The sequence below is a fragment of the Babylonia areolata genome, chromosome 17, assembly GCF_041734735.1.
Source record: "Babylonia areolata isolate BAREFJ2019XMU chromosome 17, ASM4173473v1, whole genome shotgun sequence".
In the NCBI taxonomy this organism is placed as follows: Eukaryota; Metazoa; Mollusca; class Gastropoda; order Neogastropoda; family Buccinidae; genus Babylonia; species Babylonia areolata.
Window position 1 is genome coordinate 9,486,954 of NC_134892.1, and position 12,500 is coordinate 9,499,453.

General features: G+C 49.1%; 1 protein-coding gene across 1 annotated transcript in view; it reads left to right on the plus strand.

Moving 5' to 3' along the window:
- Nucleotides 1-12,500, plus strand: part of LOC143291638 (multidrug resistance-associated protein 1-like) — an 89,986-nt gene that overhangs the window by 36,686 nt on the left and 40,800 nt on the right. Inside the window, exons 7-13 of the mRNA XM_076601610.1 lie at nt 1-85; nt 1,956-2,152; nt 5,005-5,152; nt 7,544-7,724; nt 9,179-9,310; nt 9,847-10,035; nt 11,612-11,749. The exon at nt 1-85 is cut by the window's left edge and continues 53 nt beyond it. Of these exons, the coding sequence (XP_076457725.1) occupies nt 1-85; nt 1,956-2,152; nt 5,005-5,152; nt 7,544-7,724; nt 9,179-9,310; nt 9,847-10,035; nt 11,612-11,749 (1,070 nt within the window). The remainder of the gene's footprint in view (nt 86-1,955; nt 2,153-5,004; nt 5,153-7,543; nt 7,725-9,178; nt 9,311-9,846; nt 10,036-11,611; nt 11,750-12,500) is intronic.

Genomic DNA, 12,500 nt, shown 5'->3' on the forward strand with positions numbered 1-12,500 from the left:
TCAACCCACGTGACACCAGTCGCGTCCTCGTGCCCCCGTTTGAACACGAGTGGTTCCTGGAAAAACAGCGCTTCCACCACAGACAGTAAGTATGTGAATCGCGACCATCACTTTGTGTGATGATGATGAAGATGTGGATACTTATATAGCACCTAAGACGTGGAACAAGCTCCCTGATAACCTCCGTCATTCTGATTCCCTCGCATGTTTTAAATCTCGTCTCTAGCCTAGGTCAGAGTTTACCCCCGTAAGAACTAGCCTAGGCCAGAGTTTACCCCCGTAAGAACTAGCCTAGGCCAGAGTTTACCCCCGTAAGAACTGGCCCAGGCCAGAGTTTACCCCCGTAAGAACTAGCCTAGGCCAGAGTTTACCCCCGTAAGAACTAGCCTAGGCCAGAGTTTACCCCCGTAAGAACTGGCCTGGGCTACATCTTACCCCGGGTATAGTTTGGCCTAGGCCAGTTTATATCCTCTGGGCCATTTCGTACCCCCTCTCTTTTTCTTTGATATACATTGATATTTGAAGAGTGCCAAGATTAACAACATTAGAATGAAGGGGATGTGAACTGCGAGGAATATATTTCACACAATATTTATCACCAATGGGCTTTGGAAAGAAATCAATAAACTTGTTGCTTGGATAAAACTATCGTCTTATTTGCAATTAGCATTTTCGATATGGAACACCTGTTTTAATTGATATTATCTTTGAACATGAAGTTCGTTCCTAGAGACGTTCAGTTGCTCTGTTGTACAGTGATTGCTTCTGATGAATTATGCCAAGTTGGAAATAGAAAGAGGGAGACGTATAAGAACCAGCCAGGGATAGGTCTTGGCCTTTTACACCAAAAACTCTGCTGTCCGACTCGTCCTCAGAAAGAAAAGATCTGAGCACATCTCTCCTCTTTTGCAACATCTCCACTGGCTCCCTGTCTCACACGGAATAAAGTACAAGATCAGCACTCTATGTTATAAATGTATTCACAAATCAGCCCCTTCCTGTCTCTGTGGCTGCCTTCACCTCTACACTCCATCTCGCTCACTACGATCAGCTTCTGATCCACTCTGTTTACGCATACCCAGATTCAAACTCTCGACTGTTGACCGCCGTTCTTTCTCTGTCTCTGGACCTTGCAACTGGAATGAACTTCCTCTTTCGTTTCGTCAGGTCTCTGCACTCAGCTCTTTCAAGCCTGGCCTTAAAACCCACCTCTTCCCAAAATAGCCTCCCTTCCCTGCCTCTTCCTTGTCTTCAGTTTCTCCAGTTTTAGAGTTATGCATGCGTGTGAATGACTGGTGGGAAAGCGCTTTGATTTGTCTCTGCACAAGATTCAGCGCAATATAAATACCATTATTATTGACTCACTTGTGTAAACAAAGTGAGTCTATGTTTTAACCCGGTGTTCGGTTGTCTGTGTGCGTGTGTGTGTGTGTGTGTGTGCGCGCGCGCGTCTGTGTGTCTGTGTGTCCGTGGTAAACTTTAACATTGACATTTTCTCTACAAATACTTTGTCAGTTGACACCAAATTAGGCATAAAAATAGGAAAAATTCAGTTCTTTCCAGTCATCTTGTTTAAAACAATATTGCACCTCTGGGATGGGCACAAAAAAAGAAGCCTAATTATATGCAAACTGCATTTACTGTCATATTTATATTTTTTTGTATTCTCTAAACTTGGCACTTTGATCTGATATTCTGACCCAACAACAAGAGCAGTCATTATTATCATTTTTTGTTCAAACAGGAACTTCTTTTGCTAAGCATGGAAGTTTTATTTATTTTGCAAACGTTTTGGTGCAGATAGTAAAAAAAAAGGGAAATTACTCTGTAATTAATGCTAGGGGACTTAATTTATCACAAGTGAGTCTTGAAAGCCTTGCCTCTCTTGTTTTTATTATTATTATTCTTATTATCATTACACCGGCGTCGTGTACGGATGATGATGATGATGCCAGAATGGAAAAGATGGACAAGGACGGCTACATCAGCATGAACGGCAGTCCGGACGAGTCGTTCAAGTCCTCCTCAGGGGCGGCCAGCGGCCAGTACGTGCAGCCGGACAGCGACGGTCTGACGGAGACCACCGCGCTGGTCGTCAACAGGAAGAGGCAGCATCAGTCGACCAGTGACAGTGACACCAGCTATGGGTCTGGTGAGATTTGGGGTCTTCGGGGTGTGGGTTTGGGGGTGGGTTTGGGGGGGGGGGGGGGGTGGGGAGGGGGGGATGTGGTATGATTTCGTTTCATCCCATCCCTTTGTGTGTGTGTGTGTGTTTGTGTGTGTGTTTGTGTGTGTTTGTGTGTGTGTATGTGTGTGTGTGTTTGTGTGTGTATGTGTGTGTGTGTTTGTGTGTGTGTGTGTATGTGTGTGTGTTTGTGTGTGTGTGTGTGTATGTGTGTGTGTGTGTGTGTGTGTGTGTGTGTGTGTGTGTGTTTGTGTGTGTGTGTGTGTGTGTTCTTTAGTTTAGCGTCTTTTCACTATCAGTGATATTAAACGAATAAAAAAAAAAGGGTGGGTGGGTGGGCTGGGGCGGGGAAGGGGGGTATGGGGGGGGCGAGAGGAAAACAGAAAGGGTAGAAAACTACCAAAAAAATGCATAACTAACAAGCAATTACATTTAACAGTAACAACTCAATAATGATAATAATAATCAGAAGCCATTAACACAGTTCTGAAGTACATTAAAGGAAGGTAGAAATAGGGCTATGAACTCATGCCTGTGAAAGTTCGACCATAAGAACCTTGTCAGAAATAACTTTCCAAAAATCATCAGCAGAATAGTTATTCTCTTTGAAATACTTGGTCAAGAAGGTACGTAACAGCTGACAGTCAAACAGAAACGTAGAAAACTACCCCCCAAAATGCATTTCTAACAAGCAGTTACATTTAACAGTAACACAGTGTGTGTGTGTGTGTGTGTGTGTGTGTGTGTGTGTGTTTCTCTGCCTCTCTTTTCCGTTTTCTCTCTGTGTAATTCTCTGTCTCTCTGTCTCTTTCTGTGCCTGTATCTCTTTGTCTCTTTGTCTGTGTCTGTGCATGTGTCTGTCTCTGCCTCTGTTTCTGCCTCTTTTCACACACGCGCCCTGTCTCTGTCTCTGTCTCTCGGTGTCTCTCTCTCTCTCTGATTCTATGTCTCTGTCTGTCTCTGTGCCTTTCTGTGTCGGTTGTTGTTCTGCAGTTGGTGTTTTTGTCTTTTCTTTCTGTCTGTCTCTGTCTCTCTGTGACTGTCTCTGTCTCTCTGTTGTTTGTCCCTGTGTCTGTCTCTCTCTCTCTGTCTGTCTGTCTGTCTCGACAATTTGTGGGTTCCCTCTCACTCTCTCTTGAGTGGGTGCATTTGTGTGTGTGTGTGTGTGTGTGTGTGTGTGTGTGTGTGTGTGTGTGTGTGTGTGTGTGTTCATGTGTGTGTGTGTTTCATGATTTTTTTTCTTTTCTTTTCTTCTTCTTTTTTTGTTTGTTTGTGTGGAATGGCTGTGAATGGTGAAATGATGGTGTGTTTTGATTGTGTTTTGATTTTTTTCCCTTTTTTGTGTGTGCTAATTTTCGCTTCTTTAGTTTTATCCCCTCTTTAGGGCGAGGGCTGGATGTAAAAACAAACAAACAAACAAACAAAAAAAAGCATGTTACTTGCTTATCTATTACCCTCGATAATAAAGATTTTGTCTTGTCTTGTGTCTGTGTCTCTCTCTGTCTCTGTGTCTCCCTCTCTCTGTCGCTCTGTCTCTGTGTCTGTCTCTGTCTGTCTCTCTGTGTCTGTCTCTGTGTCTCCCTCTCTCTGTCTCTGTGTCTGTCTCTCTCTGTCTCTGTGTCTGTCTCTCTCTGTCTCTCTGTGTCTGTGTCTGTCTCTGGGTGTCTCTCTCTGTGTCTCTGTGTCTGTCCGTCTCTGTCTCCGTGACTGTCTCTTTCTGTCTCTCTGTGTCTGTGTCTGTCTCTGTGTCCCCCTCTCTCTGTCGCTCTGTCTCTGTGTCTGTCTCTCTCTGTCTGTGCCTGTCTCTCTCTGTCTCTCTGTGTCTGTCTCTGTGTCTCCCTCTCTCAGTCTCTGTGTCTGTCTGTCTCTGTGTCTGTCTCTCTCTGTCTCTGTGTCTGTCTCTCTGTGTCTCTCTGTGTCTGTGTCTGTCTCTGTGTCTCCCTCTCTCTGTCTCTCTCTGTCTGTCTGTCTCTGTGTCTGTCTCTCTCTGTCTCTCTGTGTCTGTGTCTGTCTCTGTGTCTCCCTCTCTCTGTCTCTGTGTCTGTCTCTCTCTGTCTCTCTGTGTCTGTGTCTGTCTCTGTGTCTCCCTCTCTCTGTCTCTGTGTCTGTCTGTCTCTGTCTCTGTGTCTGTCTCTTTCTTTCTCTCTCTCTCTGTCTGTGTCTGTCTCTGTGTCTCCCTCTCTCTATCTCTGTGTCTCCCTCTCTCTGTCTGTCTGTCTGTCTGTCTCTGTGTCTGTCTCTCTCTGTCTCTCTGTGTCTGTGTCTGTCTCTGTGTCTCTCTCTCTCTCTCTGTCTGTCTGTCTGTCTGTCTCTGTGTCTGTCTCTCTCTGTCTCTCTGTGTCTGTGTCTGTCTCTGTGTCTCCCTCTCTCTATCTCTGTGTCTGTCTCTCTCTGTGTCTGTCTTTGTCTCTGTGTCTGTCTCTCTCTCTCTGTCTGTCTGTCTGTCTGTCTCTGTTTCGGTGTGTTTCTGGTTTTGGGGTTTCTGTCTTCTCTTTCTGAACGTTTCTCCGATTGTTTCGGTCTGTCTCTGTCTCTGTCTCTGCCAGTCAGTCTGTCTGCCTGCCTGTCTTTCTGTCTCTCTGCGAATCTCTCTCTCTCTCTCTTTGTTCCCGTCTCTTTCTTTCTCTTTCCCTCTCTCTTCATCCCTCTTTATTTCTCTGTCTCTGTTTGTTTGTTTGTTTGTTTCTCCTCTCTGTTTGTCTGTCTGTTGCTCTCTCTCTCTATCTCGACCACCATCTTTCTCGTATCATGCTTTTAGTATGTATCTATCTATTTATCTACAATAACGTTTTGGGTTTTTTTCTTTGTCTGTCTCTCAGGGGAAAGAGAGACAAAGAAGGGGAAAGACAAGCCTCACCCCTCCCTGTTTCGTGTGCTGGCCAAACTGGTGGGCCCCTGGCTGGTTCTGGGGTTCTTGCAGAAGGTGGCCTCGGACTGCTTCTTCGTCCTCAGCCCTGTTCTCCTGGGGTGGGTTTTTCTTTGGTTCTGTGCTGTGCTGTGTCTTGCTGTGCTGTGCTGTGTCTTGCTGTGCTGTGCTGTGCTGTGCTGTGTCGTGCTGTGCTGTGCTGTGCTGTGTCGTGCTGTGCTGTGCTGTGCTGTGATGTGTGGGACCCTGGCTGGTTCTGGGGTTCTTGCAGAAGGTGGCCTCGGACTGCTTCTTCGTCCTCAGCCCTGTTTTTTCTTGGGGTGGGTTTTCTTTGGTTCTGTGCTGTGCTGTGTCTTGCTGTGCTGTGCTGTGCTGTGTCGTGCTGTGCTGTGCTGTGCTGTGCTGTGCTGTGCTGTGCTGCGTCGTGCTGTGCTGTGTTGTGTGGGGGACTGGCTGGTCCTGGGGTTCTTGCAGAAGGTGGCCTCGGACTGCTTCTTCGTCCTCAGCCCTGTTTTTTCTTGGGGTGGGTTTTCTTTGGTTCTGTGCTGTGATGTGTATTGAAGTGCTGTGCTGTGCTGTGTCGTGCTGTGCTGTGCTGTGCTGTGCTGTGTTGTGTGGGGGACTGGCTGGTCCTAGGGTTCTTGCAGAAGGTGGCCTCCGACTGCTTCCACGTCCTTAGCCCTGTTCTCCTAGGGTGAGTGTTGTGCTATGCTGTGCTGTGTCGTGCTGTGCTGTGTCGTGCTGTGCTTTGTCGTGCTGTGCTGTGCTAGGCTGTGCTGTGTCGTGCTGTGTTTTGTCATGCTGTGTTGTGCTGTGCTGTGCTATGCTGTGCTGTGTTGTGATGTGCTATACAGTGCTGTGTCGTGCTGTGTTTGTCATGCTGTGCTATGCTGTGCTGTGTCTTGCTGTGCTGTGCTGTGTCGTGCTGTGCTGTGTCGTGCTGTGCTGTGCTGTGCTGTGTCGTGCTGTGTTTGTCATGCTGTGTTGTGCTGTGCTGTGTCTTGCTGTGCTGTGCTGTGCTGTCGTGCTGTGCTGTGCTGTGTCGTGCTGTGCTGTACTGTGTCGTGCTGTGCTGTGCTATGTTGTGCTGTGTCGTGCTGTGCCGTGTTGCTTTGTTACGTGCTGTGCTGTTTCCACGTCTTGAGCCTTGTTCTCCTGGGATCAGTTTTTTTGGCTCTGTGCTGTGCTGTGCTTTGCTGTGCTATGCTTTGTCGTATTGTGCTGTGCTCTGCGCTGTGCTGTGCCGTGCCGTGCTGTACTGTGCTGTGTCATGTTGCGTTCTGTGCTGTGCTGTGTTGCACGGGACCCTGGCTAGCTCTGGGGTTCCTGCAGAAGGTGGCCTCGGACCGCTTCGACGTCTTGCGCCCTGTTTTCTTGGGGTAAGTGTAGTGCTGTGCTGTGCTGTGCTGTATTTTATCGTGTCGTGCTGTGCTGTGCTGTGCAGTGCTGTGTTGTGCCATGCTGCTTCTACGTCCTTTGCCCTGTTCTCCTGGGCATTGTCTGGTTCTATGCTGTGCTGTGCTGTGCTGTGTTTTGCTGTGCTGTGCTGTGTCTTGCTGTGCTGTGTCTTGCTGTGCTGTGTTGTGTTGTGCTGTGTCGTGCTGGGCTATGCCATGTCGTGCTGTGTCTTGCTGTGCTGTGCTGTGTCTTGCTGTGCTGTGCCGTGCTGTGTCTTGCTGTGCTGTGCTGTGTCTTGCTGTGCTGTGCTGTGATGTGTCTTGCTGTGCTGTGTTGTGTTGTGCTGTGTCGTGCTGGGCTATGCCATGTGGTGCCATGCCGTGCTGTGCTGTGCTGTGTCTTGCTGTGCTGTGCTGTGTCTTGCTGTGCTGTGTTGTGTTGTGCTGTGTCGTGCTGGGCTATGCCATGTGGTGCCATGCCGTGCTGTGCTGTGCTGTGTCTTGCTGTGCTGTGTTGTGTTGTGCTGTGCTGTGTCTTGCTGTGCTGTGTTGTGCTGTGTCGTGCTGATCTTTGTTGTGCTGTGCTGTTTTTGGGTGGTGGCTGTGGTGGTGTCATCGTCGTTAGCGTTGGTGTGTGTGTGTGTGTGTGTGTGTGTGTGTGTGTGTGTGTGTGTGTGTGTGTGTGCGTGCGTATGTGTGAGTGTGTGTGTGTGTGTGCGCGCGTACGTGCAGGTGTGTGTGTGTGTGTGTGTGTGTGTGTGTGCGTATATCTTTTTTGGATGTGTGTGTGTGTGTGTCTACCAATCGATCTATCTATCTATCTGTGTGAGTATGTGTGTGAGTATGTATGTGTGTGTGTGTTTGTCTGTGCGCGTGCGAATATGTATGTATGTGCGTGCACACGCACGCGCCTGTGTATGTCTGCTAATCCTTCCCACCCCATCCTCACCCCCACCCACCCACCCACACACACACACACACACACACACATCCACACACACACACACACACACACTCCTTCCCCCCCCCCACACACACTCACCCCCACCCCCACACCCCCCACCCACACACACACACACACAACCTGTTGTGCAGACTGCTGATAGACTATGCAGCAACGGACAACTCCCTGACGTCCTGGCAGGGATACAGCGTGGCCGTGCTGATGTTCCTGGCGCAGGTCGCCAAGTCCGTGCTCTTCAACTTCAGCTTCTGGTCCTCCCAGGTGGCCGGCATGCAGCTCAAGACCATGCTCATCGCCGCCATCTATAAAAAGGTGGGCGTGGTGTGTGTATTTGTTTTTGTTTTTTTTTTAATTATTTTTTTTTAACATTATAGTTATTATTTATTTATTTATCTATTTATTTATTTGTGTAAGCTTATCTATTATTTATTCACCTTTTTTTCTTTTTCTTTTTTTTTTCCTCAAGGCCTGACTAAGCGCGTTGGGTTACGCTGCTGGTCAGGCATCTGCTTGGCAGATGTGGTGTAGCGTATATGGATATGTCCGAACGCAGTGACGCCTCCTTGAGCTACTGAAACTGAAACTGAAACTTTTATCACATCAGATTTCTCTGTGTGAAATTCGGGCTGCTCTCCCCAGGGAGAGCGCGTCGCTACACTACAGCGCCACCCATTTTTTTTTTTTTTTTTTTCCTGCGTGCAGTTTTATTTGTTTTTCCTATCGAAGTGGATTTTTCTATAGAATTTTGCCAGGAACAACCCTTTTGTTGCCGTGGGTTCTTTTACGTGCGCTAAATGCATGCTGCACACGGGACCTCGGTTTATCGTCTCATCCGAATGACTAGCGTCCAGACCACCACTCAAGGTCTAGTGGAGGGGGAGAAAATATCGGCGGCTGAACCGTGATTCGAACCAGAGCACTCAGATTCTCTCGCTTCCAAGGCGGACGCGTTACCTCTAGGCCATCACTCCACTTGTGTGTGTGTGTGTGTGTGTGTGTGTGTGTGTGTGTGTGTGTGTGTGTGGTGGGGGGTGGGTCGTGAGGGTGTTCTCAAAACCATGTTCATCGCCGCAATCTATAAAAAAAAAAAAAAGGTGTGGGACGATGGGTGTGTTGGTGTGTGTGTGTGGGGGGGGGAGAGGGGGAGGTGGAAGGTCGGGGGGGGGGGGGTGTGAGGGGAGGATCAGGATGGGTGGAAGTGAAGGGGATGAGGCTGGGTGTGTGTGGGGCGGGGTTGGGGGTGGGGTGGGGGGGTGGATATGGATGGAGTGATTTGAGTGGAGGGTGGATGAGCGTGCAGATGCGTGTGGAGAGGTTAGTGTGTGTGTGTGTGTGTATGTGTGTGTGTGTGTGTGTGTGTTGAGGGTGGGGTGGGTGGGTGGGGTGGGGTGTCGGTGTGGATGGAAAAGAAGGGGATGGGTGGGGGTGGAGGGGCCTGAGGGGGGGGGGAGTGCGTGTGGAGAGGTGTGTGTGTGAGAGAGAGAGAGAGAGGTGTGTGTGTGTGTGTGTGTGTGGAGGGGGGGGGGTGTGGAACAGAAGGGGATTTGGATTGGGTGGTGGGAGTAATGGAGTGATTTGGTTGGGGGATGGGAGTGGGGGTGGGGGTGGGGGGTGGAAGGGGATGATTGGTGCATGTGGAGAAGGTGTGCGCGCGCGCGTTGTGTGTGTGTGTGTGTGTGTGTGTGTGTGTGTGTGTGTGTGAAGAAGAAGAAGATGAAAATGAGATTAAAATAATATGAACAATATATGGGTACTGTGGGTTACAGTCCTTGACCATGAACAGCAAAGCGAGGCGGGTGGCGACCGGTGGAGAGATCGTCAACCTCATGTCCGTGGACTGTCAGAGGATTCAGGACGTCATGAATTTCTTCTTCTATGCCTGGACCACCCCTATACAGGTGTGGTGTGGTGGTGGTGGTGGGGTGGTGTGTGGTGGTGGTGTGGTGGTAGTGGTGGTGGTGGTGGTGGTGTGTGTGTGTGTGTGTGTGTGTGTGTGTGTGTGCGTGTGTGTGTGTGTGTGTGACACAGACAGGCAGACACAGAGAGACAGAGAGATAAAAGTGAGAGAGAGAGAGAGAGTGTGTGTGTGCGTTTGTGTGTGTGTGTGTGTGTGCGTGCGTGCGTGCGTGTGTGTGTGTGTGTGTGTGTGTGTGTGATAGTCACGGAGAGAGAGAGAGGGGGGGGGGGATAATGTGCGTGTGGTTGTGTTTTTGTACACACACGCACACTGTGACACACAGAGAAAAATAGAGAGAGAGTGGGGGAAGGAGAAAGTGTGTGTGTTTGTGTATCTCTCTCTCTCGATATATATATATATATATATATATATATAGAGAGAGAGAGAGAGAGGTGTGTGTGTGTGTGTGTGTGTGTGTGTGTGTGTGTGTGTGTGTGTGACCATCATCATCATCACATCGTAAGCTTTTCTGTCCAGGTGGTGATGGTGGTGGCGGTACTCTACTTCTACATTGGACCCTCCGTGTTCGCCGGCGTGATAACCCTGATCCTGTTGGTCCCCTTGAACTCCTACACGGCCAATCGCCAGCAGGTTTACAACCGCGAGAACCTTAAGGTCAAGGACGATCGCCTGCGGTTGACCAATGAGGTGCTGAGTGGGATGAAGGTGTGTGATTTGGGTCAGTTGTCTCCCCGTTTTACACATGATTCTCTCGGTTCTACTGCTCCTTCTCTCTTGACTCTGTGACGAGTCATTGAAGAGTCTCACAGACAAATGAAGGAGGAAGGTGGCAGAATGGTTAAGACGCTCAGCTGCCAATACAGAGAGTCCGTGAGGGTGTGGGTTCGAATCCCGCTCTCGCCCTTTCTCCTAAGTTTGACTGGAAAATCAAACTGAGCGTCTAGTCTTTCGGATGAGACGATAAACCGAGGTCCCGTGTGCAGCACGCACTTGGCGCACTGAAAAAGAACCCATGGCAACGAGAGTGTTGTCCTCTGGCGAAATTACGTAAAATGAAATCCACTTTCATAGGTACACAAATATGTAAGCATGCACTCAAGGCCTGACTAAGCGCGTTGGGTTATGCTGCTGGTCAGGCATCTGCTCAACAGATGTGGTGTAGCGTGTATGGATTTGTCCGAACGCAGTGACGCCTCCTTGAGAAAGTGAAACTGAAACTGAAACAGAAAAATGAAAAACCACCTGTTCACCTGATTTCCTGAGGTCTGTCCGTTGTGTGTCAAAGTATGGGGCTCTGCAGTGGAGTGATGGCCTAGAGGTAACGCGTCCGCCTAGGAAGCGAGCGAATCTGAGTGCGCTGGTTCGAATCACGGCTCAGCCGCCGATATTTTCTACCCCCCCCCCCCCGGCCCCCCGCCCCCTGCTCCCCACTAGACCTTGAGTGGTGGTCTGGACGCTAGTCATTCGGATGAGACGATAAACCCAGGTCCCGTATGCAGCATGCACTTAGCGCACGTAAAAGAACCCACGGCAACAAAAGGGTTGTTCCTGGCAAAATTCTGTAGAAAAATCCACTTCGATAGGAAAAAAAAAAAACAAAACAAATAAAACTGCACGCAGGAAAAAACAATACCAAAAAAATGGGTGGCGCTGTAGTATAGCGACACGCTCTCCCTGGGGGGAGAGCAGCCCGAATTTCACACAGAGAAATCTGTTTTGATAAAAAGAAATACAAATACAAATACAAATGTTCCTGTCCATTCATGTCGTTCCCTCCGTTTCTCTACCTTCCTGAACAGTTCCCGTGGGGGTATTGCGTTTGTAAAGTCCACGCAAATTCCTCAGACATAGGACAGTTCTCAACGTTGAGTTGAGAGTGAAGCTACGCCAAAGTCGTTTCATGAAACCTGGCCTTGAACATGTTACGTTTTATGCAAAACGTGCTACGATCTTTTTTTTTTCTTTTTTTTTTTATTATTCTTCATTAACCCCTCCTCCTCCTTGTTGTTGTTGTTGTTATTTTGCGATAAATAAGCAAATAAATGTAAAACATGCACACACACACACACACACACACACACACACACACACACACACACACACACACACACACACACGCATGCATAACAGATATGTGCAGCAGACATATGCAGTTTCACAGATATGAAAGCACAAACAAATACACATAAACGTACACGAGCCCCGACACACACACACACACACACACACACACAAATTACCCGGCACCCCCCCCCCCCCACCCCCTCCCCGTTTGCTTCAGGTATTGAAACTGTACGCGTGGGAACCGTCTTTCGAGAAGAAGATCTGTGACATACGAGAGAAGGAAACCAGACTGCTGATGAAGATTGCATACCTGAACATCACCATGGGAGTCTGCTGGTACCTCGCTCCGTTCTTGGTGAGTCTGCATCCACTGTGTGTGTGTGTGCGTGCGTGCGTGCGTGCGTACATGCATGCGTGTGTGCATGTGTGTGTGTGTGTGTGTGTGTGTTAGTGTGTGTGTTGTTTTATGTGTATGTGTGCATGTGCGTGTCTGCGTGCGTCAACGTGGGGGTGTATGTGTGAGTGCGCGCGCTCGAGAGTGCGCGCGTGTGTGTATGTGTGCGGTGGCTGTGCATTCTTGTGTGTGTGTGTGCGCGCGCGTGTGTGTTTGTGTCTGTGTGTGTGCGTTCTTGTGTGTGTGTGTGTGTGTGTGTGTGTGTGTGTGTGTGTGTGTGTGTGTTAGTAGTACCCTTGCCCCAAATACATACCAACCTCACAGTAGAGGAGGGGAGTCATTCTGATGCGATGCCCGTGAACATCCCTGGCATCCTCAATTCTAAACTTGGAGAGAGACAGAGAGAGAGAGCGAGAGAGAGCGTTTCTCCCGTCGAAACAGGGGAGTTGCAATGAGAGCTGAAGTCCATGTAACATGGCCCGAAGACCAAAGGCAGCGAACCCACACAATAGCGGGGCCCAAACACACAAGCAGTCCTAGCTGACGGTCCGAGGGTGGTCCTCGCTGTATCCTGGATGTGCTCGGGTCGGGGGGAGAGGGGGGGGGGGAGTCCTGGAGATCGTCTGACTGGTTGCGTGCAACATTATATATCACGTCTTGACCCTTTGGTCTATCACGTCTTGACCCTTTGACCTGTCATGGCATGACCCTT